This window comes from Plectropomus leopardus, chromosome 9 (assembly GCF_008729295.1).
Source record: "Plectropomus leopardus isolate mb chromosome 9, YSFRI_Pleo_2.0, whole genome shotgun sequence".
NCBI classification, from domain to species: domain Eukaryota; kingdom Metazoa; phylum Chordata; class Actinopteri; order Perciformes; family Serranidae; genus Plectropomus; species Plectropomus leopardus.
Window position 1 is genome coordinate 7,907,293 of NC_056471.1, and position 27,925 is coordinate 7,935,217.

Sequence of the window (27,925 nt, forward strand, 5' to 3'; positions counted from 1 at the left end):
TCTTTAAATCTCCCACTGTTTGGTTGCACACATAAATACGCTGTGAAAAGGTCATACCAGTGCTACCCATGGTCACGTCTTTCTGGCTTTACATTTTACACAGACAACGTTTTGGGTCTGTTACTTCCTCCGCTCCTAGCTTAGAGGCGAGAACACTCTGCCCCCCCTTTCCACAATCGGACATTATATACAGAACGGGGAGGTGGTATAACTGTGTGAACAGGCAGTGTAAATCTGGGTACTGTTAGCTCTGTCAACACTGTTGCTGTTGTTAGTGCTGTTTATTAAATTGCTTTTATTTTTTTTAAAGGATCCCCAGTAGCTGATGGCTGACACTAGTGTCACCTGCTAGTCTTCCTGTGGTCTGAAATTCAGCACATCACATGCATCTCACACACACACACACACACACACACACACACACACACACACACACACATTGTACTCATGCATGGATGATTTACATCAGATTCATCACAAAAGATGCTGTATACAAAACTGAGTCTGTTCTTCTCAAGTGTCAACACATATGCACCTTTAATTGTGTGGCGACTTTCATAACTTCATCATCAGTGGAGTATCAGTTACCTTTCAGTGCTTCTTCATGGCCCCGAAGAGAGATGGTAGTCTGAAGGTGCTAAATCAGGAGAATAAGGTGGATGTGTCAAAGTGGTCAAACCCAAAAATGAGATCCATCTCCTGTGTGTTGATGCTTATGTGGGGACACACATTGTAATGCTACAGAAAGACGTTAGTCATCTCCATCGAATCCTGGCTCTGAGCCTCTTGAGAGGTTTTGGCGTTTTGGTTTTGGCGGCGATGGGTGGCGCTCACAAAGGTGCACCCATGTTTCATCCTCAGTGATGCGTCTTCTCTGAAAGGTGGAGTCAGTGCAGGAGTTAACCCCGGCAGTCTTGCGGTACTCTCACTGGTGATGCGCCTCTCAAGCTTTGATCAGAGCGTCAGCTCGGGCCATGTTGGAAGGATTGACAGCTGTGGATGGGCGGCCACTCTGGGGCATGTAGTCTATGCCGGCCCATCTCTTCACTGCCTTTCACACGCTTCTATTCACATTGCTCGAGTCAAAGGCATCGTCTTTGTGCACATTTTTTTTAAACTTTTGTGGATGTTTATAGGAGTTTCTCCCTCTACAACACAGCATTCTATGACAGCTCTTTGCTTCTAACGAACAAGAGCAAACAACATTTTTTATTACTCTCAAGAAGACCCGTACAGAAATGTGTGTACCAAATTTTAATAGGTTTGAAAAAAATCTCAGCTTGCCGTTGATTTGGGGGCATTACGTTTTGAACACCCCTCATATATTAACTACATTATATATATTGAGGCATCATTTAAGTTCTCTCAAGCATCCATTCTGATACAAATGAATCAAAATACAACATGTTATTCCTGGGGTCTAAGACAGTTAAAAAATACAAGTAAACATGAACAATTCTGTCCCAAATCTAGAAACTAGAGTGAAAAAATAATGTCATAGGGTATAAAGTCTGGAGCTCCTCCATAGACGATGCATTGGGTGAGATTAGAGCCCGACCAATACTGGTTTTTTTTTTGGGTTGATGCTAATATTGAGGTGTAAAAAAATTCCAACATTGAGACATTGGCCGGTTTAATTTATTCAGTGCATTTGGCAGGATATTTTACAATTTCAAACTTATAAAACTTTATCATCAAAAACAGTTTCAGTGCACTCAAACCATGAACTCAATGGGGAATTAATTAATTCTATAGTACTCTTAGCATCTCTTTCTGCATAATGTTTTGTCAAAAATGGATTTTTATTTTGTGCATATCAGATAACATATACGCCCATACCGATATATCTGTGATGGGCCAATATCGGCTGATAATATCAGCTGACCGATACATCGGTCAGGTTCTAGGATGTGAAGATGTGACACTGAGAGCATCCAGGGGAATGTGAGTGTATGGAGAAATTTCCTGTTTCAAAATTGAGATCTCAACAATAGAATAAAAATTATTTGGGCATAAAAAAGGAAAACAAATATTCTGTGGCTCCACAATATTAGTCTCCTATTCATTGTCTGTGGAGCCTCAGACTTTATACTTAATAACATCACAAGTTTAAGACTTCCTTCTCTGGTTTCTGGCTTTGAGAAGGAGAAGATTATGATGACAAATATTAATTAAATGTGGCCTTGGAAGTAAAAGACTGGAATTCTTATTTTAGGTGGCAGTTGACTTTACATAACAACTTGTGTTTTTTAGCTAATTTAATTAGTTAAGCTTTCCATGTACTGACAGGCAGCTGCAAAAGTACCCCCTGGGGTACGAGTACCTGGGGATAGGAATGTTTGATTTACCAGATTGAGTAGCATAATTTCAGAGTAAGAGTGAAAACCATTTAGCTTCTTTTTTTTACCGGTGGAAAACATGAGCTGTTTTCTGATTCAGCCTGGTATCTTGTGTATAAGTTAAAAAAAAAAGGTTTCAAATATGAGAAAAGTCTCCCAAAAGAGGCGCGCCAGGTGCTTTCATCGTCGAGAAGAGGAGTAAACTCTGACTTATCCTAAACAGAGAAGAAGCTTTGCACAGCGTGGGGCTCAGTGGTGTTTAGTGCCGGTCTTGAGGTGTTTTTTTTCTTTTTTGTTTTTTTTTGGTTCCCTTGTGTCCACTGCCATTTTTAACAAGCATCCAAGAGGTAAAATCTAGGACAGAAGGAAGCCTTTTGCTCCTTTGCTGAGTGAGAAACAAATCTAGTGGGTCAGCTGAGAGCACGGTGGCACAGTTTGGTTTCAACCTGCAGTGCTGGCTGAATGTATTCATCATGTTCTTGTGTCACTTTCTAACAGAATCAAAAGAGAAGGATTGATTTTACTACAGCCACTGCTAAATAAACTGTTACGCTGACTCTGGCCTTTTCTGTGTGCCTGTTTGGATAAAGTCATCCTCAATGAAAGTAACATTTTGCCTGACTTGGCTTCCAAACACAAAAACAAAATTGATCTCAGCCTTTCAGCGATCATTGCTTCCTCCGTCTTTCAGGCTGTCTATTAATCCAGGCTGGATCAGATACAATTTTCAAACTTTAATAATAAATGAATTCTCTTGTCTTTGATATTTTTTGTGATACAACACTGGAGCTGAGGAGTCTTTGAAAGTACTGTAATGTGTGGGAAGATTTGGCTTTTATTTTGTTAACATCTGTGGTTTTTTTTCTTTAAAATCAGCCCCCGCTGCAGTGACTCATGAGGCATCCTTGTTGAAGTCTTAGTCAATGGAAGGTTCTTGTGTAGTTGAAAGGGAATCACTTACTGCGGAACCTAGCTTGATCAAAGTCGGTCGCCCTCGACAAATGTGTTTGTTTGCTGCTGTTACTGTTCTTTTTTTTCAGTGTGGAGACGCAGTGAAAGCTTGCCAGGAAGTGTTTGTCCTGACTTCCTTTTCGAAAATAATAATACTTTCTTTGTCTGCTGCTATTAAATGTCTCCAACATAATAACATCAGAAATATCAAGTGAAGCAGTTTATCACTCCAGCAGCTGTCATTTTATGCTCTTGTTTTCCAAACTGTGTTTTTTCATTTGGTGCCAGATTTGAATTATTTACATCGCTGAGCTTTGAGGTTTCGCTCTCCCACATCACATACAGTGAGATACCATTAACCTTGGTATTTGCTTCTCTCAGGAGGCAGAGGGATCCTTGCCCTACCTGCTGGTTCTGTGCGGAGACCATGGCATGTCAGAGACGGGCAGCCACGGAGGCTCCTCGGAGCCAGAAGTCAATACGCCCCTGGTGCTCATAAGCCCGGCCTTCAAAAGAAAAGGTAAGCCGCCTAATGTTGCGTAAAGGAGCCCAGGGCCACAGATTAAATCGAAGAGACTCTGTTTGGCGGGGGCCAGTGATCCCATGACAGCTACATCCTGTCAACATGCAGACCAATGAATAAGTGTGTAGACATGCTGTGATTTTGGACCGTTTAGTTAACCCTTTAAAGCCTGGACCGACTTCATTTCTCTCATGCCGCATGCAGACGCCTTTACAAGCATTTTAACCTTTGAAACGTGAGCAAATGTGATTTGATTACTTATAAAAAATATAAAAATATGTTTTTTTTCCTTGTTTTTGTTCCTTTACATATCTTGTTTTCTTTTTTTCTGTGCTAATTTCTTTATTATTTAAATTATAGTAAAGTAAATTATAGTAAATTATTTATTTACTTAGGTTTCAAAGGGTTAAGGCATCCTGCTGTTGAGAATGTGTTTTGTTCATGACTGAAAATGATGAAGTAGTCAAACTAAACTAAGATTTTTTGTAGAAACATAAACATTCTCTTTAGTGCTCTCACAAAACTTTCCATAAGTTTTAGCGGGAGGGGCAGCGTCGTGTCTAAAGAGTGCGAGTAGAAACTCCTTTTTATTTTGGAGTGATGAATGTGGTTGAGTGTGAAAGCGTGATCGCGATAATTGCTTCTTTCTCAGCCAAGTCTATTTTTGAGATCTTTTCTCGCAAAGGTTTTTTATTTATAGACCATTCATGCTAATTAATCATTTACAGTTCACTTGAGTTGTTGCTACAGCATTGGTGGTATTGCTAGCACCCTGTGCCTCCTGTGGTGCCAGCAGCTTGAATCACTTTGCCTACAAGTTGGATTTTGTGCTCACAAATTCTAAAATTTTACCAATCACAGAAGGGGGGAGGAAGTAAATGCCAAACTCTGTGTTTTCGTCAATGAAATACATTCAGAGCCAGCTGAATTAAGTCATTAAGTCATTATTAAATCATTAATGAGGTGGATTTCTGTTTTATTCACATTGAATTAAAAGAGGCTATAAGAAAGTTTCTTCGGGAAGTAAGTTAAGTTCATATTGTGGCACCTCTTTAATGTTTAAGTATTAAAATAAAGGCAACAGACAGAATATAAAAATAAGACAGCTGCTGAAAAGGGTTGGCTTTGTGTTGTTATTTGTTCATAATAATTGACAAGCTGCAGTCAACCAGGTATTATTTCCAACTCTTCAAATCCTGATGCTTTGTCTGTGGCCATTGGCATCAGTTATTAATGTACTGAGGCGCCTTTAAACGTCATTATGAGACTCACTGGGTGGTGACATATTTTGATGCTCTGAGCAACTGCTGCAGTACAAAGAACGAGAAAGTCTGTCTGGGGCAGAAAAGGAGATGGACTAATCAAACAAACTATGGACTTTTACCTGGAGACCGCTTTTTTTTTGTCCTGTATGAAACCAAAAGTCAGTTATTTTAATAACATGTAGTGTGCCAGAGGGGTATCCAGAGCATCACAGTTTGACATGTAAGGCCAAGCATAAGTATTTGAAGAGTTGAGACTGAGAATGTGTTGCGCAATCTTTAATCAGATTCTGATCCAAATGTTGCTTCATCCGGATTGGTGTGTGGAAGTACATTACTTTTTTTCTGAGTGCTACATGCTCACTTTAATCCTGTGAGAGGAGTACAGAAAAAAATAAATGTCTAATGTTAAAAGAACCTAAACAATTCTGACTTAAGCAGCAAATAGTACACCCATGTTACATCCCATGGCTCAAAATAAGAAGCTGGCTGAGAAAAAAAGTTTTCAGGACTTAAAGTCCAACTGAAGGTGTTCTCTTTCCCACTTTTGTTATTGTGTTGGTGCATATCCAGCTGTCTGTCTGTGGAAGCCTTTAATTTTTATACCACTTTAAGCTTCCCTCTGCATACTTTGAAAAAAGCTTTTTAATTTTTGATCAGATTATTTATAACGATGCAGTTATTAGTGTTATCAGCCCTTCATTGTCAAAAACAACCTACATGTTTGAAAAACACATGCAAACAAGAAAACAATGAACAGCACATAAACAACAATTTTATTGACCCTAAAAATAAATCAACTGTAAGTCAGGGACTTCATGGTGATGAAGCCCAAACCCAGGATTATTAGCCTGCTCACTACAGAAGTGCACTGAAGTTGCCGCGTTATTGTTTCAGTATTGAGATATCTGTATCAAAGTCATAATGTTGGTGTTGTGACAACACTACTTTCTATAGAGGAAAAATTGTGAAGCATCTAATTTAATTTAAATCATAAATTAAATATTATATTATATAATATTTTAATTTAATCTAAAATTTTGAATCTATTGCACCTTGAATCATTTGCAAACACAATTTTCCAAGAAACAGACTTTCTATTAATACCACCTTTGATGTTCTTATGTTGACACGGAAATGTTTTCTTTTTAATGCATCGGTTAGTACAGTCAGTGGCCTTATCAGAATAACTGGTTATCTTTAACATTGTGAGGATTGTGCGTCATTAGTAGAAAGCTGACCTGCTTGTTTTTTTTCATTAGAACATGCTGCAGTGGATCAGAGTTCATTACTGGCACGGTACCTGAGCTTCACTTTTTAATCTGAATGCATCATTGAGAAAACAGCCCTCTCACTGCAGACTGGCAGAACATTTAGTGCTGGGAGGATCCTAAGCGGGGCTGCCACTTTAATCAGTCAGTGTGGGTAAAACAAGACATACAGTCATTGTTTACCTCAGTTACTGTGTATCTTTGCCTTTTCTCGCTTTCTTTGGGAAGCCATAAGACACTGTATTACAGTGAAAACCATGAAACGTCAATAACATAGAATGGATAAGGTGAAAACGTCCCAGCCTTAAAACCCACAGCAGCAATGGTGCAACCACATCAGCACCTGATGCAACAATGTTTTGATTCATCAATGGACAAAATTTCAGCCTACTGACATGACAGAAATATTAATGAACTGAAGTATACAGCAGACTGGCAGATATGGGTACTTTGCAAAATGTCAAGGCCACGCCCTGTTTTGGGGGATTCAAAATCAAAACTCAAATAGATGTCATTGCAATATGATTTTTGTTTTGACACTGCTGTATACATCTTTTCTTGATTAACAAATGTTTGCCTCATTGGTATGGCTAATAATTGTTTCATGACCTTGCCTGAACCTGAGCGTTTGCCATATCTTAATAAATCAAGGTTCATTGCCATCATGTCCCTTCGGTCTTGTCCTGTCCAAATAGAGGAATGACCCAACACAGTCCGGACATCTACATTTGATTGAATCACAGGCATTGTTAGGGTAACTGTTGTCTGTTAACAACCTGATGCTGTTTAAATGTATGACTGCCATGTTACTGCAGCAGCCTCCCACCCAATCATTTATCATTTCTGTATGTCATGTGCCTCAAATCTAAGTGTGAAAGCCTTGGTTAACCTGCTACAATTTTGGGGGGCATTTTCTTATGTCCCTCCAACAGTGTGTTTTTTTCCCCCCAAAGTTAAATATCATGCTGTATTGAAAAAGATGTGAAACTAGCGAATGAGACCATAAAGTCATTCAGAAAATGTTTACTGAGGTAATACATCAAAAGAGAAGTGGAGTAGTTGAAGTGAAGTCACCCTCTGCTGGCATTTAGAAAGAATGCAGGTCTTAGGTATTTCTTTATATAAACTGTAAAAAATAATGGACAAAGCCACTGAAACGTCATCCATCAGTTTGTGGACTCCTGTTTTGAAGCCACAAGTTTGGCTTTTGGCATTCCCAATCTTGGATTTTTGGAGCCAAAAGTGGCCATATCTGAAAGAGGGAGATAACCCCAACACTAGGTGCTACCTCAGTGCTGGGTGCTACCTTGGTTAGCAAACTACATTTATATTAGTAGTTACCAGAAAAACTGAATCTCTGACTCCTTAGGGTCTTTAAGACTTTTTTAGGCAACCAAAACATTACAATAAACTTTCATAAACCGTAAACCCATTGAAATAGTGACAGCTACAGCTATGCCTGTACTAGGCCATGGTTACCTTACTGATGTATGAATGCTAATTTCCCACCCTCTGTGGTACCCATACACATTTATGTGGCATCCTCAGTTTAAGGTAACTGTTTAAAATCTGTAGAGAAAACCTTGTTTTGGCGCCAAAGTGATCTCTAATCTGAGCAAATGTGTGGCTCTGTACAGTCATATTGAATATTCAAAGATGGTCACGGTGGTATTTCAGAGATAATATTAGCGAGCTACATGCGAATGACTTCATCGTCAGATACACTTTTCTCATCTGTGAATCAGCATTCAGCGTGTGTAACCTTTTACTGAGTTATGACACATCTGTTCTGCCAGAATGTGAGTTGATCTGCCCGGTGTAAGCCAAACAGTGCAAGCAGAGGGGATGTTGTTTTTAAGAGGTTCGGTTGGATGTAACAGTAAAGGCAGGCATGTGGTCAGCGGTCTGGCAAGCAGATTTCTTCTTCTTGGCTTGTTTTCAGAGAATGAATCATAAAATGATAATGCATGATATTACACACAGTTAAAATGGGATTAGTGTTTGATAAAACATCACTGGGGGGGTTGAAAATATTTAAAATAAGGCTTTGTCAACTCTGCTCATTAGTGTAATAACTGCAACTGAAAGCATAACTTAAACATGTTGAGTCATTCATTACTAAGTAACAGATTTAAACAAGCCTCATATACTTGGCAGATTTATGGTATTATCCTGAATAGCTATGGGCTTAATACAGCAAAGTCCTTGTCTTGTTGCAAATCCGTCTCCTTTTTATATAAAATGGATAATTCTCTGGCTTATTTCATTGTGTCCAATTACCAAATTAGCTCATAGCTCTGGGGTTTGTCCCGGTCTTTAGTCTGCAGCTGTCTCACTTCCCCACACATGCAAGCTGTATTGTTCATTTTTAGATATATTATACGGCAGTATAGTTCATCACTGCAACCCAAAAACTTCACTCAGACACAGACAATTTGGGAAATGACTCCCACTCTCTGTTTGTATTCTTGAAAGCTCTCTACAGGAAGCCAAGTGTCAACATGCTCGCTTTTGACAGGAGACGAGCTTCGAAAAATTATAATGATTTCAGTCTTTCATTCATTTTTTGTTTTTGTTTGGGTTGTTTTGCATGTTGTCGTGACAACCCTCCCCATGGTCGTACCCACAGGCATTGATACAAGACTAATTATCACGGGGTTGTTTGTGGTGCCTTTGTGTTCGGATTCTGGTTGTCTGATTTAGAACTCAAATTAAATATCGCCTCGATTTTAATCAACAAACAAGATGTAACTAAATGCACTTTGCTGTAGTAAATAAAATGAGAGTCAGGTTTGGAAAGAAGCTGTAGATGTTTCACTACACACTTGCCATTTTACCGTGACCGCAGTTTGACTGTCCTGAGGGGAGAGAAAGCAGCAGCAAACTCGAAAAACCATTTCCTGCAGAATATGCGTGTGGATGCTTAGAGCTGAAATGAATTCAAAACCATGGCTGAAAATTGTGAAATATATCGCAAATTGTCGGAAATATCTGAAAAAGTGGCAAAAATGAAAGCTGAACTGCTTTAAAGTGAAGAAGCTACGAGTTGAGCTGGAAGAATGTTAAAGAAAGAAGTTGTTTACTGAAAAGGTTAAAAAAGAAGAAAAAAATTATTTGGATAACAACAGTGTGGATGCTTTCAGCAGCAAAGACTGCCTCTTGTACAGATGTACTTACATGTGGCGTAGGTCATTCTGTTTGGTGGAGTAGGTATTTCTGTTAGGTACAAATATGTATCAGAATGCACTGCTTCCAGTATAGATGTAGTTAATGCAGTGTAGGTCATTCTGTAAGGTAGACTACGTCATTTTGTAAGGTGAAATAGGTCTTTGTGTCATGTACAAATATCCTTCAGAGTAGACTGCTTCCTGAATACATTTAGATACAGGCTGCTGAAAATCATCCACACTAATTGGTAGTATACAGTAGTACACAGTATAATATACAGTATAATCACTTACTTCCAAGAGACACTAAAACATGGGATTTTTCACTGTCAGTGTTTGTGTCAGGTTTATGAATTTAGAAGAAGGACCTTTTTTTATGTCTCTGTACTGGTGATACCTGCGGCCAGAGACATTATTTTTTTGGCTTGTCTGTCCGTATGTATGTCTGTACATCCTTCCCGTTCTTGTGAATGCGATACCTCAAGAATGTCTTTTGGAAATTTCTTCAAATTTGGCACAAACGTCTAACTCAGACTCAACAATAAACTGATTAGTTTTTGTGGTCAAACATCAAGGTCAGTGTGACCTTGTCTCATGTACCTAGTCTCATTCTCCAGAACCCAATATGTTAAGAGCACGTTGAAGGAATTTCCTCAAGTTTGGCACATACGGCCACTTGGAATTAACATTTTAACTGATTAGAATTTGGTGCTCAAAAGGTCAAGGTCACTTTGACTTTGCCTCCGTCTCATTCTCATGGATGCAATATCTTAAGAAGGCAATAAGAAAGTTTCCTTAAATTTGGGGTCCACATCAACTTAAGAATTAAATTATTTAGAATTTTGTTGTTAGAGGTTAAGGTTACTTTGACCTTTACAAACATGTTTTCGGCCATAGTTCAAGATATCGAATTATGACATTTCACATAAATGTCTAATAGGATTGAGTTATTAAGTGTTGATGTTTTATATTCAAAGGTCAAAGGTTAACTTCACTGGGACATCAAAATATTCTGCAAAAACACTTTTCTGTTGTTTACTTGGTGTCATATCTCAGGGAACAGCATGGGAGACATTTGGTCAGATAATGAATTGGTGACACATCCATGTTTTCACAGACATGGATGTACACTGTAAATGCAACGTGACTGGTGTTCAGAGGGCATAAATCCACAAGGCGATAACTCTAGTTTTAATTTATCTTGATGAGTATGGGAAATCTTTCAGACAAACTTTTATTGTGTAAACAAAGCATTGCGGCTTTGAAATGAGTTTGAAATAGCCACCCACAGACACCATGGGACATAACCAACTCCATGTATTTGGTTACTTGCTGTTTTTGTTTGATGATCTTGGGCGTTAGGAGAGTTGCTGTGCAATGCTGAACCGATTTGTCACTTTTAAATAATATTAAAATACCTCCAAATAAAATAAGCCTTCTCAAAAACAAAGTTCAAATCAATGGAGCAAAAAAAAAAAAAAAAAGAAAAAAAATATTTATCAAACAATAAAACTGAGATTTGACCAAAAAACATGGCGGTTGAAGACTGTGTTCTCTTCGACCTCTTTCCTGTTGACCAATTTCACACATCTGCCTTCAATGAGAGGATTGTGAGATGCCAGGTCAGGCTAAGTGATCCTCCAAAAAATGGGAAATTAAAAAGGCTAGTTAGAAATGGTTGTAACACAAAAGAATCCTCCACAGCGGACAGTTTGAAAATTGAGCCATTTCCACGTTTCCATCATGAAAATAGTTTTTGTTTGTAGATTACTTTTGGTTTCAAAGTAATAAAATGCAACTTTTATTCTTATTAAAAACTATCAATTTTGCCACCAGCTATCACTGATTAATGTAACACAATTGTATTCGGCACTTGGTTAGTTTGTGAAAGCTTTTCCATTTTCTGTCTCTGACACTGCAGGTTTTTCGTGGCATGACAGGGTGCATTTTAACTTTCAAGTGTGTTTGGTATAAACTGAAGAACCTGATAGTTGCTCCATTCAGGTTGAGCAGATTCTTTGAATTATACAGGCTGATTGACAAGTAAAGGTTAGAAAACAACATAGCAAAACAAAGATGCCAGCAAAATATGAAATGCACTCAATTCCTGTGTCATTATTTCACCATCCAGTACTGCAGGTTCAGCAGTTCAGCTCACTGTTTTGCTTGTGTTTTTGCCCTGTTGTGTCAGGGGGAATGGAGAAGCCTGGAGTGGTGGAGCAGGTTGACCTGACTCCAACCCTGGCCCTGGGACTTGGCCTGCCCATATCTCAGAACAGCGTGGGTCGCGTCATCCCGGGCGTCTTGGAGGAAACCTCACTGCGAGACCAGCTGCGCTTCCTGCATCTCAATGGCCACCAGCTCAGCTGCCTACTCAAAGACAGCATGCCCGACTACGAGAAAGGTAGGTTACAAATTCACTGTGTCCAACTTGTGGACTCGTTAAAGCCCAGAGAGCCAGGACCTTGTCTGACAGGGAGTGTCATCATTATGCTGTATTGTTCACAGGCTGCTGATGGTATCAGCAGCTACATTTTCCCATGCACACAGCAGTGTGCAAGAAAGCAGTTGAGTTTAAGGAGTAGCTCTTTCCAAAAATGAAAATGCTGTTGTTTTATCCTCACTCAATTGAAGTTGGAGACACCACCTAACGCACAGCAGGTCAGTTACTCCATCTTACCTTTTTCTAAACTATTGAAGTTAACAGGGTCATCTTTTTAGATGCTAAAAAATTACAAAAAAAATTCCCAGCACATGCAGTATCAAAATACAAAGTTTTTCTTACACATAACTTGCCTCAGAATTCCACCTAATTATTTTACAGTTTATGTTTTATAGAGGGTCATTATTTAGAAATATGCATGATAACAGAACATGAACATAATGGAGCATTTAGCAGCCAAAGAGTCAGATATTTCCTCCGGGAGTCGGTGGAGATCAAAAGAAGAGCTAAAAAGTACATATTATTATTAAATATTATGTTGCTGGAGGCGTATATTATATTTTACAGGCAGTTACTAAGCTTAACAAAGCTGTAAGATGGCAATAGGGGGGTTTCCATTAACCCTCAAATTGCACAAATTAAAATTGCAAATATAAAATACGCCTAATAGAAACATGTCGATTTCAAAAAAATTTATACCAAAGGCGCCACAAGAGGTGTTTTTGCATCTCATAACTCTTTAAAGTTGAGCAGATCATCTGAAAGTTTTGAATCCACAATTCCTCTGCGAAATTGTAGACTCCCAGAAATCCCTCATACACGGCCGCTCCCACATATATAAGGGGCTCACCTTATCGCTCACATAACACGTCAACATTGCCTTCGATTGGAAATAATGACAGCTAGCACAGTGGCTGCAATAGAAATAAACCTGCTAATTTTTTGAACATCCATCACAATGCCTCTTGAAATGTTATCATAAGAGGAGGAGTTGCACAACATCACTCAATGGAAACGCAGTTATCTCGCAGTTGTGTTTTATTGACATTTCAAAATTAGCACTTAGGTTTTGCGCAAATCATTAATGGAAGCAGGCCAAATGTGGTGCTGGCCCAAGTGGCTAAAAAAATGGCTAGTGCTGCTTTAAAGAAATAAAATGTAGGCGTACATATGTTCTGATAGGTCTCACGTAAAATCAAGATGCTCCATAGAAGTTATTGCAACAACATATGTTAGCTCAGGCTCCGAGGATCACTGTCTTATTTAAATAACTGTTTTATTTGCATTCAGCTCACAGTTTTGTGCATGTAGTGTTTTCATTGAAGAAACACAGAAGGCAGAGACTTAAGTTGACTCAGAAATGGTTTGTTGTAAGTCCATCTCCTCATTATTCACACGGTGTTGTCGACGACATCAAAGCAGTGTTTAACCTGAAGCGGTCTGATTAAGATGAGGGTAGAATCATCTTACAAGTTCAAACGATTCATCACACTGAAGCTCACCGTCACTGGAATCCTTTGCAAAAATGACACATTTTGGAAATTTCAGCTTGTCTTAAATGAAAATAAATCCATTGAAAAACACAAATGTATTTTGGTTAAAGGTCTCTAATGGTTGTTAAGAAATTGAAAGAAGTCATTTTGCAATTAGATAATTCTCCAAATGTTTAAGCTAACAGTATTTTTTGTATTTTTTTTTCTTTTTGGCAGTTGAACTTAGTATACATTCACAGGAAGTAGGTCACTAAAAGTTGCCATAAATACTGACCATGTGATACAAAAGCAGGTTTATAAAAGGAAAGAGAAAAAGGCAGACCTGTTCCTGTCACGTCAGGGTGTAAGAGTTGAACCCTGTGCTGAAAATTTGTGTACTGATCTCTTTAAGTTCGGGAATAAATGACCTTACAGCTGCGAAAATTCCTCATGGGAGACTCACAAACAGTCTGTGGTCTGCTCTTGAACATTAATGCTGCCCACTCTTTGTGCAAATAGATGCACATATCCTCACTGAGTTCGGCTCCCTACTTTTATCTCGGGGTCACGCTGTTTGTCAGAGTTATCCATCTTGCAGCCTCTCCCACACGCCTCTCATCTGTCTCCTGCTCTGTCTGTCTCTCTGGTGCTGTCATTTTCACAAACATTTGATACACCAATGGCAGCAATTACCATTGCAAATGTTTGATAGGTCAGAAGTTATTTATCTTATCGTTTTAAATGAGATAGAGGAAAGGAGGAAGAGAGAAGGTTTTCTGATAACTGGCTTGTTTGGCATATAATTTGACACGTGGTATTTCATTTGTAATTTCATAATGTCTTAAAAAAAGCTGTTTTCCTTAAAAATGCTTTTTAAAAACAAAAACTATAGCAGTTATCAAGGATTGTATGTATGGATCTCCTTCAGTTTCCTAGACAGCCATCTGACTGACTTTATACTTGGTGGGTGTATTACTGAGGGCCTAAGGAAGTGCAGTATTGAGTGTGAGTTCTTGAGATCTGCAGGATGTATTTATTAGTGTGGCATTATTGCAGCCAGAAGTAAACACTGTGTACCAACCCAAAAACCAAAAAATGAGCAAGGCTGGGAGGGGGGCTGAGACACACCCAATCGTCATCCAACCGTGCTGCCTCTTGATCCACAGCACCTCCCTGTCCCTGCATAGACACAAAGTAGTCGATTGGTGAGAGGGCAGCAATGTAACAGTTATGGGGCGGTGATGAGGTGGTGATAAAGCGGTGATGAGGCAGTGATGAGGCGGTGATGGGGAGCTCGGGTAATGATGAAATCAGACTTATCCTAGGATCAGCCAATAGCAAAATTCAATTGCAATAGCCAGGTTTCATTCTTTATAGTGCTGTCGCTATGCATATTTATACACAATATATGGAATTGTCAAATGTCAAGAGTTTGACAATCAACACCTTTGTGTATATATATATATATCTACAAAAATATATATATATATATAGCTTTTCAACTGCAAAAGTGGTTTGGGAGTTTAGTCACTCTTTAACTGAACGGGGTGCATATGAAGAAAGAGAAGTCACAGATGCTACATTGTAGCAAACTTAAACATTTCAACCATCAGTGATAACTTTCAAAATGAACAATTTTGTTCCCAAAAGTAGCCTGGTCCCAAATAACCTGCTGTCAGCAAATGACGCATTTACTCTAGCATTGCCAGGGGATGCAAATATGTCATGGTAGGTTTAGTGCTCAGAACTGAGAGTGTTGGCTGTAAGTAACTTACTGTAATCACATTGCATTTTAGACAAGAGAACCAGGGGAGAAGTTAGCCTACAAAGCAGCACTCTATAGCCAGGTTTAAACCAGTAAAAGACAGTTGCTGTGCATATTTATTACACAATATTTAAAATACTTTTTACTAAATTGTTAAGATAGGACTTGAATCAATCAACAACATTTTTGAATACTCACATACTTTGGTTTTCAAAAGGTTTTGAGGCTAGTTACTCTTTGATAAATCATATTTCAGTTTCAAATATAAAAACGTTCTGCTCTCTCAAAGTAAAAACACATCTTTGTGTTGTCTTTGGGCCTACAGACATGTGTATGTTGTCCTCATGTTGTTGTTGTTGTGAGACAAATTTACACTATGATGTCTACAAGAAAGCACAGACATGTTTAACTACCATGAGCTTGCAACTGAGTAAGCAGCAAGTAATGCATTTTTTAAAACTTGATTGGAAACTAACTACTTCCTTTCACATTAAAAAACTTACCGCTCTGGCAGCACATTTTCCTCTCTATTTTGGTCCCTGGTTTCCATAGTGATGGGATGAAATGGAAATTATTTCAGCAGACCTACATTTGGATGTGTTGATTTTTTTGAATCTGTCCACTTGGGTAATCATGAAGCTGTTATGCAGTAGAATGTAATAGTTGTCAACATGTCACTGCTGGGAAATTCGCCTGGGATGGTATTTTAAGTAGCGTGCCTGTTGGACACCTGTTGGGGTCAAATCTAACTCGGTGTGAGAAAAGTTGCTTCAAAAGAAAGCTGCTGTCTGTCTGAAAAGAAAGCAGTATTCAATTATGTCTCATCAGGGAGACAAAGAGTACTTCAATCGAAATTTCTTCTTTTCAAAAAGATTCATAATGCCCAGACACTCTCAGCTTGAGTGTGACGCAACTGGGTATTTTAGAATTTCTCATTATTGTGCAATCTCTGTTAAGTTTTTGCAATCAGTTTTCTTTGTCTTAAAGTAAGACTAATGCACAGAACATGAAAGTCGCATTTTTAAAGTTCAATCCAAAATAATATAAAAGTAAAATGATATATGTTTGTTCTGCCTCTACATCACTTTTCACAAAAATATATATATTAAAAAATGATTAATATACAAACAAATTAACTAAATTTGTTAATTGTGCCTTTACATTTGCTTATTGCTTCTTTTCTGTTATCTACTTAAATGCTGCTGCTAGTTTGAAAAGAAAAGAGGGGTTCCTGTCATTTAGTTGAGAGAGCAACTGAGGTGCTCCACCCAGTAATGATTTCTGTAGCTCCAAGAGGAGTGTGCAGTGAAATACTGCATAATTTTACTTATAATTTTACTCCTGCAAAACTGGGAAGAAAGGAATACATTATTGTGATAGGTGGCTTCTTCCCCACATCTTTGCCAACAGATTGATATAAATCTCCTTACAGTACTTTACTACAATTGCAGCTGTAGTAATAGAAAAAATAAAATAAAATCATAGTTGAATTTTCAAAGAGTACTTTTCTCAAACTCAAGAACAGCTTCCATAATTCTTGTAAAATAGTTAAATTCAGCTCATTCTCCCAGTTGGTAACCTTTTTTGATTTTTCTGACCTATTATTATTATTGTTTATTAACTTATTTCTCTTCTTTTCCACATTGCAATAAAACTGACCCAGTATGTATTCTGTATTCACCTTAATGGATGTTCCTATTATAAAGGCTGTTAATGGGTGTATTTCCTACACTGCAACATCTCATTTGTTAATTACTATAAAAATGAGATGTATTCCAACTGCACTCTCTCTTAAAACATTAAATTGTATTCTTTATACATGTTTTTTTCATCATTCGTACTAATCATTTTAACAGACATAAGCCTGCTCCAATATTTCCCCATTTGTTGGATTTTCTTCAACTCTGTTACAGAATCATAACATAGCCTGATGTGATTGGTGGAATTAAAGCTGCATAGTAATAACAGATTCTCTTTGGAAGAGCTGTTCCCCTGAGCACTTTGGTTGTTTTGTTTGTTTTAAGTTTTTTACAAGGCTGCCTTCCTTCCTGAATGTACTAAAATATTTTAAGGTGTATGATTTGGCACATTTTGCTATGGAAAATGTGAGTCTTTGTTAAATATTTGTTTTAATTGTGATTTTTTTTTAATGGAATCAGTGCCCATGTATGTAATTTAAGTTTAATTGGACTCTCCAAGGCCCCAACATTGCATTGATAAAGTGTGTTTAAAGGATGTTTCAGATTATTTCGAATAGGGGTTGTATAAGATACTTATCGTATTCAGAGTATTATGTAAAACAAATTTTAGCCACCTAAAAACATAGATATCAGTTTGAGTATACACTTTATTTAGAATATTGTCTCTGCTTTACCTTCAGACAGCCCTTTTGATTGGGAGCCTACATATACAACCCCACTTTTAAAACTGAAAAAAGCCATTTAGATTCTTCACTAGTAGTCAAACTGAAATATTTTACTCTTTTTGGTACCATTTTAGATTTTATTACATTTAATGATACAATGATACTCAACTTACTGCCCATATACTGCCCAATAGTGTGCCTGGTGGCCCTTAACCATTTTCTAATTAAAATAAAGTAATTTTTTTAATAAAATAAAATAATTGTGTTTTAATAATAATTATAGTATTGTTGTACTTTTGGTATACATAACATGCCAGAGTGTATAAAACAGCAATAGAGCTTGTTTATCAAGGTAGTACCAGTGATGGATCCCTGCATCCCCCACAGAGTTTCTAGCTAAGCTCATGATGTTCTAGAATCCTAAAAATATCCCAAAATCCTAGAAACTTTCTAAAATCCCAGAAATGTCCTAAAATCCTAGATATGCCCTGAAATAATAGAAACATTCTTAAATCATAGAAATGTCCTAAAATCCTAGAAATGTACTAAAGCTCTAGAAACATCCTAAAATCATTGAAATGTCCCGAATTTCTAGACGTCCTAAAATCCTAGAAACATCCAAAAATTGTAAAAAAAAAAAAAAAAAAAACCTCCTAAAATCCTAGAAACATCGTAAAATCCTAGAAATGTGCTAAAATCCTAGAAATTTCCTAAAATTAAAAAAATTTCCTCAAATCATAGAATTTTCCCCAAATCCTGGAAATGTCTTAAAATCTTAAAAATTTCCTCAAACTCTAAAAAATTTTCCTAAAATCCTAAAAGCATCCTGAAATCCTAAATCAGAAAAAAAAATAAAATCAGAGATACATGTATGCAGCTGCTGCGAATGGTTCCTGGCCCCCTATCATTTTGAAAAGTGGCCCCCAAACAAAGTATCCCTGCATTACACTGTAAAGGTAAATGTTGCCTTTCCTCGTAAAACTCATTTTTAAATCCATCACTGTCGGCCTTGTTTCAATCTTCATAGTGTGTTTTTTCTTGTGCTTCTAACCTCAGGCATCTTGGAGGGCCATTAACCAATCTCTGCACTTTTCGACAGATGAAACATGGCTAGGGCCATCGATATTGTATGATTCATGCCTGTGGCTTAAGGTTCTAATATTTCTACCAACCCCTCCGTCTGCCAAAGCCACAGTCACTATTTATCACCCCTATGCCTATGCTGCTGAGATAGGTGTTATACTGGAAAATATTGTTTTTGGGAGTGTGTGTGTGTGTGTGTGTGTGTGTGTGTGTGTGTGTGTGTGTGTTTGTCACTGATGTATACCGCAAATCAAACCTCCACATTGCTTTTGTCCTTGAACATGTTCCTTAAGCACTGAAGTAAAATGAACGCAGGCATCATTTCGTCTGCTTTGAGTAAACACGTGAATGAGTCATGGCTTGTCGTTGTTAGGATCCTGACAAATTATACATTGCCTTTTTTTTCCAGGAGTAAATGGTTTTTACCATGGGATATTATCATCTTTTCAATTTAAGGAACATTATCGACACAGAAAACAGAACAAGAAAATACTGAACGTTAATAGATTTCTCATTTGAAACACCCAACATGCATCAGCATGATTGATGAGGTCATAAATAGGATTAGTAATCTCTTATTCATAATGAGACAAATAGTAAGAAAATGCCTCTTTATGATGAAATGCAGCAGGATAGGCATGCTTCAGCGTGTCTTTAAATAAGGTTATAGTTTAAAAAAAACTGCATTTCTCCCAGTGGCTCCAACTCTATTCATAGCTTAGGCATTCCTCCATGCTTGCAACATTGCTAAAATGTCACAATATGGTGACAGACTGTTGATATAGAAACAAGGAAATTGTGTTGCCAGTTGACAACAGTGCTCTCCTATAATACTGGGAAATATTGCACCCAGTCTGGAGGCCGTCTGCAAACAGAAGTGGATTGGAAAGCACAGATTGTTTGGTTTCATAAATAAGTTTAATTGTCCAGATGCATCAGATGGTATTAGGTGATAAATAAGCAGTGCAAAATGAATGTGACAGGAAACACACAGACATTAATAATGAGATGCTGCAAATGTCCTCATTTTGACACATCTCTATAAATGCGAAAGCTGCTGCAGTTCCAACACAAAGTTTTACAACATATCACAGCAAAGCCAAGTCTGTGAGTATACCTGACAGCAAACATCAGTGTTGAGTAATCCCCGATTAATGCTCACACTATGTCAACATGCAAGTTGTTGATACGGATGTCCTCCTCCCCACTTCTGTCTGATTTCAGAGGCAGGCTTTGAGCATTTCCGCGTGGCAGAAAAGGCTCATGGGAGCTGGATGAAGCTCTTAATGGAGGGCAACACCTCTGAGGTGCTCTCCAGCATGGGCAAAAAGGTGCTGAAGCAGTATCTGGAGGCCCTGACTGCCATGAGCTCGGCCCTCAGCAAACAGCTGGGAAAGTACGACATGTACTCCATGATCGCAGGCATGGTGTTCGTGTTTCAGGTGAGCGCACAAGAACTTCATTCATCCTAAGCACTCTAAATACAGGTAAACTGATGTAGCTGGTAGGCCAGTATCAGTGTTGGGAGGGTTGTTTTTGAAATGTAATAGGTCATAGATTACTAGTTACCCTGTAAAAAAATCTAATAAGTAATGTAACGATTTTATTCAATGTTACTTAAAATATTAAATTACCTTTTATTACTCTTTTAACCCTTTGAAACCTGCAGTGACATCATTTTTCTTGTGCTGCCTTCAGATGCCTTTTACCGTATTTAAACCTTTGAACCCTGAGCAAGTTGGTGCAGTTTCTTTCAAAAACATGGGAAAAAAGGCAATGAGCAACTTTGTAAGATTTGTTACACAAAGATAAGTCAATTTAGAATTTTTTTCTTTTTTTTAAAGCTAGGGAAAATATCTAGGGAAAAAAGCAAAAAAGCAAGGGAAAAACTGTATTTAAAATTATCAAAATTATGTATTTAAAATTCAGTTACAAAATTAGTAAAATATTTACCCTTAAAAATAATACTTATTCTGCAACATATTTTTTTCGTTTGTTTTTTTTTTTTTTTTAACATTCTTTTTCTTCTTTTTTCCCCTCTATTTCTGTGTTCATTTTTTTTTTAAACTAATTTTAGGTAATTTTCTTGTTTTTCCCCCCTTATTTATAACTAATTCTTGGGTCCTTTTTCTTTTATTGCTCATGCCTTCTTCCTTCTTTCTTTTTTGAAAGCCAGTTTGCTCAGAGCAATAAAGCTGTGAAGACTGAAAAACAACAGACTAAACCAGGCAAATACAGATATTTTTTCATGCATGACTGCAGTTACATTAACTTACAGTACCTGTAGATGTCTCCTTGAGTTTGACATCTAACAACAATGTTGACAGCTGTGTTGACAGCATTTTCACTTCTGGTAAACAAGCTTTACACTGTACACTAATATTGAAACCCTTTCCTGATTTTTAGAAGGAAAACATTGTTGAATTTCCAGCACTAAAAGGCCTTCTTTTCTGACAACATGGACATCTGCCTTTGCGTGGTCAGCTGGTCGCCGGCACAGCAGACTCTGGTTGCTTTGAGCAATGTGCATTGATTTGTTTGGCATACGAGAAGCGAGAAGTTCAAACAAGAGAGCAAATCAAAAACAACACTCCAAATTTGAGCACATATGCCAACTGAATGAAGGCTGTCTGGACACAAATAGCTGGGAGCCACACGACCCTTGATGGTGAGGCTCATTGTAATTCGTCCCAACAGCTTTCCTGACCTGCGCTGTATGGAAATATGCCCCAAAAGAAGGCATTCCTGCCTCACAGAAAGTTGCAAAGCAACAGAATGATTGTTACATTCGATACAAGCTTTTTACCAAAAAGAATAGATTTGGATGCAACCCCTTCGTAATCATTTTGATTAACTGTTGTGGAGTTCAGTAATTACTGGCTGGCTGCTTTTAGTTATAATCACGCATGCATCTGTTAGAATGCACCCTCTATGTTCCCCTAAGACTCAAATTAAATACTGACTCCTGAGACAGTTGGTCAGTTTACTGCACTTTAGTTTGTGTGGTTCTGAAAGTAAACAATATAGTGTAGCTGTAATGATAGCTCACACAGAAGATGCAATAGCTTTCGAAGGCAGGTCTCCAGCTAACTGCTACAACAAACAACACAAAACTCAAACTGTCATAGTCTCACTGGGACAATATAACAAAGGAATGCATCGGAAGCTTAATTAACCATCCAGGAACACTGTAACTCTGTATCAATGTGATGTATGCGACTTCACAAGTTTCAGACAGAAAAAAACTACTCTCTACATAATATAAACAATAAACGTAATGAGATCGTATGGTGCCGATTGCGCCGATAAAGGACGCATTTTCACTGCCATTTATTTATGCTGTATTTACAGAAATTTAGGGTGCGTTCATGAATCTAATCTGACGCTTTACACTAAAATAAGAGAGCTGTTGTTCAAAGAAATGGAGCGTTCAAATCTATTTGGCGCTTTGCTGCTCCGTCTCGAAGAAGAATCTTTTGATAAGATAGATTGGCCTTAACACTAACACTACAAACTCTAAACATAACTTTAAGCATGTACCGACCCGCTTAACATTCATTATATGTGCATCCAGTTTCAAATGGCATTGCTCATTAAGATATAGATACTCCATGTGCAGAGTTTTCCTTTTAAAACAAGGTGTGGACTCATACAGATGTGAGGTTGTGGCAGTTTATTTTTACTATTTTCTGTGCTCGGGAGGTTTCTGGGCATGTACACCCATAGACGCTCAGATGAGGCTGTGGCTTTATAAAAAGGAAGCCACCAGGTGCTAGACCGTACACAGCAGGTGTCCAAGAGACAAAGAGCCCAAAAGAAAAATAATGAGGCGAAACACCAAGCAAGAGTGAATCTGGGGTTGGCTTTTAATTTCACTTTCACTTGCAAGCATGTTTGCAAACAGTAACTTACAATCCTTCATGGTATACACGTGTAACTGCCAAAATAAAGGAACACTGTCTCCACTGCTCTCATACTGTGTACTCTAGCCTTCTGTGGTTGTATGAGTTGAACAAAAAGTCGATTTAAGTTGTTTTTCGTCCCTCTCTATTCTCTCTCTCTCTCCTGGCCCTCCAGCTCCTGTTGGTCTTACTGCTGGCGATGCCTGAAGCCCTCAGCGGTGACGCAGCAGTGGACCTCCCGGTCCTCTCAGCTCTGCTCTCCTTGCCTTTCTACCTCCTGTGCCTGCTGCTCGCTTCAGTGCACGTCTTGGTGTGCACGTCGGCAGAGAGCTCCTGTTACTTCTGCAGCCTCTCCTGGGGTCTGGTGTTTGCTGCTGTTGCCTTCTCCTCAGCAATGTTTTGTATTCTTGTCTCCATGGCAACGCGCCGACTCCCCCTGGGACCAAAGATTCACGGGAAGGTGAGTCTGTGCACCTAAATATACCACACACACACGAACACACTCACATGTAGAGAGTGGAACAGATGTTTGCCCTCAGAGGTGTATGCACATGTGATCTGGATGTAAAACCTCACAGTTTAGCAGGTTTAACAAAGAACTCTAAAGTGAGGAAAAAGATCTCATGTTAGTTTTTCGACCCACAGACAGCTGGATTCACTAACCGCTGTTTAAAAGATAGATTTCTGCTTTTATAAATTTAAATTGTCACATCCTGCTGGTGGAGAAACATTACCTACGAGACCATCAGAATTTATTTGAAAGGAAATCTCCTAAATCCACCGAGGCTCAGGGGGGATAGCACGCTCTTGTCTGTTGTACCCCCACTTTGTGATTTAGCTAAGTTAGCAAAGTCTTTACTAATGCAGCTTTAAATCACTTGAATGTGCTGTGAGACAAAGGTCTGAGAAAAAAAAAAGTTTTAGGAGCTTTTCTTGGAACTAAGACAATTGAAAAATCACTCCGAGTGTGTCTTAGTTGATTTAAGACTTCGGGCGCCGTCTATATTAATCAAATAGTGCTTGGCTGTATGCACAGCTTATCATGTGTTTTTAATGGGGGATTGCAAAGAGCCTTCTTAATTACTCCTTAACTACTCTACAGTATTGCACAGGAAAATGGTTAGCTGATAAGTAGGGAGCAGCTTTGAAGGGCCTCTGCTCAGGAGGTTGAGCGCGTTGTCCTGTAATCAGAAGGTCGCCGGTTCGATTCCCAGCTCCTCGTGTCATCATGCCGAAGTATCCTTGGGCAAGACACTGAACCCAAAATTGCTCCTGATGGCTGTTTCTTTGCTGTGTGAATGTGTATGAATGATTAAAAGCTGAGTAGCAGGTAGCACCATGTACGGTAGCCTCGGATACCTGTGTGTGAATGTGACTCGTTGTGTGAAAGTGCTTTGAGTGGTCTGGACTACAGAAGCACAATACAAGTGCAAGTCCATATACCATTTAGTTTGTTGATTTTCAACCATCTAACCAATGCCTGCCTCATGAAACTCTGCTGTATGCTGTTGATCGAACGACAGGCTGCACCAACGTGGACACAAAGAATTAGCAGATCAAAAAAAGAAATAGACCTGCATCTCTCTCTCTCTCTCTCTCTCCCTCTCTCTCTCTCTCTCTCTCTCTCTCTCAGTTAAATTCATTCAGTTTTTTTAAAGTAAGGCGGCTGTACTGGCATGACCACAATTGACTAGTATTGCCAGAGCACATTTTAACATGTTTTATACAGGGAAGAATATAGAGCAAGAACAACGACTACTATGTCAACAACATTATCTAATGCAAGATGAACATACTGATGGACATCAGAAACAATATTTTAAAGGAGAACTAATAATAAAACAGTAATAATAATGATGATGACTGTGTGTGTGTGTGTGTGTGTGTGTGTGTGTGTGTGTGTGTGTGTGTGTGTGTGGGTGTGTGTGTGTGTGTGTGTGAGGGTGTGCGCTCTTCAGAGTGTGGCAGGTAAAGACATATTTTGCTGCCAGGCTGCGGCTCTCCATGTGCTCCCCCAGCAGGATTTGCAATATGTTTATTTGGGTAATCAGGTCAAAATCAGGATGTTTGTGTTTGAATTTGGGGAAATATTTTGTTTGGACTGGCTGGAGTTTTGTACATTCTGTTAGGAAGTGCCATTCTGTCTCAATTTTATCTTCCTTATACAGCTGAAGCGCTCTCCTCTTTCTCTCTCTCTCTCTCTCTCTCTCCCTCTCTCTCAAACTCAGGCCAAAATCTGATTGAACGGTAAAACTAGGCAGTGCTGAACGATTATAAAGCAAGATTCTTTTACTCCTTTTTTTTCTCCTGAAGTCTTTCAGAAATATATTTTAGCTGAACATTTTACCAGATATGAGATTGTTACCAGCTGGCCGCCATTATGTCATATGGAGAAGTTTGCATTTTGTCACCCACCAACAGGAGCATTTATTGGTCTGCTGTAGTGCAGTGCATTCTGGTAGTTTAGGGTTTTCTTCTTCTTTAGCAAAAGCAAGTGCCGCAGTCCTTTTTTTTATTCAATAATTTCAAAGGTATTTCCATCTTTTAATATATAGGCTGCCTTGTTTTATCTCAGGATATGTGTAGTTTATGGTTTCTGTGAGGACACTTTATATCAGTGAAAAAACTTCTCTGATGTTTTAACCCCTTGAAACCTGAGAAAAATGTCTTTATTCCTTTAAAAAAAAACATGGTAAGAAGGCAGTGAGCAACACAAGATGAAATAACCCCCAAATTAGCAAGCGATTAGTAAAAAGTACAAGAGAATTACCTGGAAATTAGTAAAACAAACAAACAAACAAACAAATGCAAAAGGATAAAAAAGGAAGAAAATAAGACAAGGCAATCAAAACTTGGAAAAAGGGCTACAAATATTCTGTAGCATAATTCTAAATGTGTAATTCAGATAATTATAAGTGTAGTTTGTCCCTTTTACCTAAACATTTTTCACTAGCTTTAAAAAAATAATAATTTACTAAATCTGCTTATTTCTTGCAATTTGTAAAACATTTCTTACCATGTTGCACATGGCTTTTTCCCATTTCTTTGAAAAAAAATAAAAAATAAAACTATTAATTTGCTTGGGTTCAGAGATTGAAATACTTGTGATAGGCATCTAAAGCAGTGATGAGCAGTGATGTCGCTCCAGATTTCAAAGAGGTAGTGCAGAAACTTCAAAATGGTTTTGTTGAGACATATATTAAGTATGAGATTCTTTTTGTCATTCAGTGCCGTGACCATGAGAGTTATATTAAAGGAACCCTGACTCAGTATTTCTAAAACTACAGAGTTTAACTGTTAATGCCAAGAGCACAACAGAGGGGACGTGAATCAGCTACAGATGCTGCCACAGTCTGTTCTGCTGCAGGTTTACTCTGCGTCCCAGAAGTCACAGGCTCCCATTGTTTTCAAAATCCATTAAAACCAGCTCACATGTCTGAAACACACTGCCGCATTGATGAACATCATCCATCATTTTAAACGGCATATGTTTTTAACGCACTTTATAACCTCACGATCGTTGCACCCCTTATCATAAATGTTCCATTCCAGCAGAAATGAATGAATCTGTAGAGATCATCGTGTGTCTCCAGAGTGACTGTGCCCTCCACTCTCAATTAGAGAAAGTTTTGTTATGCCGTCTTGTTGCCAAAGGCGGGTTATGTCAGTTCGGCCTGATGGAAAAAGTTAAAATAGCCCGAAGACCTTCGACTGTTCGAAAACAGCAGCAATAGACGTGCTGGTTAACACCAAGTATCAGTCATTGCAGCTGCAGAATGGATATATTAAGAGAACTGGATGCCAAGATCTTGCCCAGTTAATTCCAGTGAAAGTTGTTCACTGGGCAAATAAACCAAAAATAGTGTCAGGCTTCAGTGGACCCATAGAGTATGCTTACTATACACTCAGGCACGCTAAAAGTAATGCAGAATAACACAACAGTCCTGCAATGAATCTCCCTCTGTGACTGTTTGAATGTTCAGTGTTTCCAAAGTTTTAGAGGTGTTTATTCACCCTGGATGTATATTGAGTGCTATTAAACTGTATTGTGTTATACCAACAGGTGTTTCTATTATTTTGTCCACACTAAGTTTATCAATGAGAGTTAGGCTGAATAACAGAATCAGCTCTCTGTCTATTGCAATACAGTTCAACCAAAAACAACATCCTCTAAAGTAATCACGAAGTTGAAACTTCAACTTCAACTTCAACTTCAGCTTTATTGTCCCCTAAGGGAAATTTGCCTGAATGGAAGTCACAACAGTTAGTGTAAATTCATTCACTTCCCTTGATTTCTGTGCAGCCTTGCAGTTTTTGTCCAATGACCACAACTTTTCCACAAATTTGACCAAACATCATAGTTTCCTGTGATTTTCACCAAGCATAGCAGTCCCCCACATCAGTTTAAGATTTACGAATAGAAATTACTGCTAAGAAGACAGTGGACGACAATGCCCAAAAGTTCTGCATTAAAATAGGGATAAACAGTTTTGAACCATGGGCGACATTATCAGAGACACATCTGACCCCGATTGATAAATGGATGTCAATATGTGCTTCATACTTTTCTCTCACATACTTTACCCACTTTAAGAGAACGGTTTATTCTGTCTCGTTCAATGAGTGCAGCTGCAAGGCTGTCTGAACTTGAGTCCGATTCAACCGCCTCTCATTCACTCATCGTAGCAGGCAGCGAGAGCAGTACCATATGGTAACAGCGTGTGGGAAATGCTTGTAATTCATGAGCACTTGGATGTTATACAGGGACCATAAATGATACTTACAAGATTAGTTCTTGCAGATTTGTTTGCTAATTTTTGCCCATCAATTAGCCACAGTGTCCACTAAAGCAGCATAAGCAGCAGACAAAGGCCTGTCTGGTTACCATGAAGTTCATTTTTATAGAAGTTCTTTGGATATATAAAACCAGGTTGTTGGCTGGAGTTAAAGGTAGTTAGCTGCTTAGATCACAGATACAATTATAAATGTTTAAACTTTTGTTAATATGGACATGTTGCACACATGGTTAGCTTTGTAGGATTTTCTATAATTCAGTTATTCAGCTAATTTTAGGATACCATGAGCATCAGAGAAGAAGTGATACTGGCAGAGTAAACAATAAATAAACAATTTCATCTAGGTTCTTGCTAGGAAACAGTTTTGTGTGAAAGGAAATAAAAGCTTGTCCCATTGAGACACCTGTCCCAAATATAAGCCTGTTGAGTTCAGTGATTCAAGCAAATAATAGCACGGGCTATTAATTGAAGTTTTACAATATATAATTTTCACCTGCTTCTGCATATTTATTGCAAAAAATGCCCTAAAAACATTTCAACATGCACTCCAATTTTTGAGAAAAACTGCTATGAAATTAGGCATTTA

The 27,925-nt window shown here is 38.3% G+C and overlaps 1 protein-coding gene across 2 annotated transcripts in view; it reads left to right on the forward strand.

Moving 5' to 3' along the window:
• Positions 1–27,925, forward strand: part of pigg (phosphatidylinositol glycan anchor biosynthesis class G) — a 94,538-nt gene that overhangs the window by 19,470 nt on the left and 47,143 nt on the right. For both annotated transcript variants that reach the window (XM_042493498.1, XM_042493499.1), the window contains exons 5-8: positions 3,672–3,810; positions 11,705–11,917; positions 19,866–20,083; positions 22,719–23,003. In XM_042493498.1, coding sequence (XP_042349432.1) covers positions 3,672–3,810; positions 11,705–11,917; positions 19,866–20,083; positions 22,719–23,003 — 855 coding nt within the window. The remainder of the gene's footprint in view (positions 1–3,671; positions 3,811–11,704; positions 11,918–19,865; positions 20,084–22,718; positions 23,004–27,925) is intronic.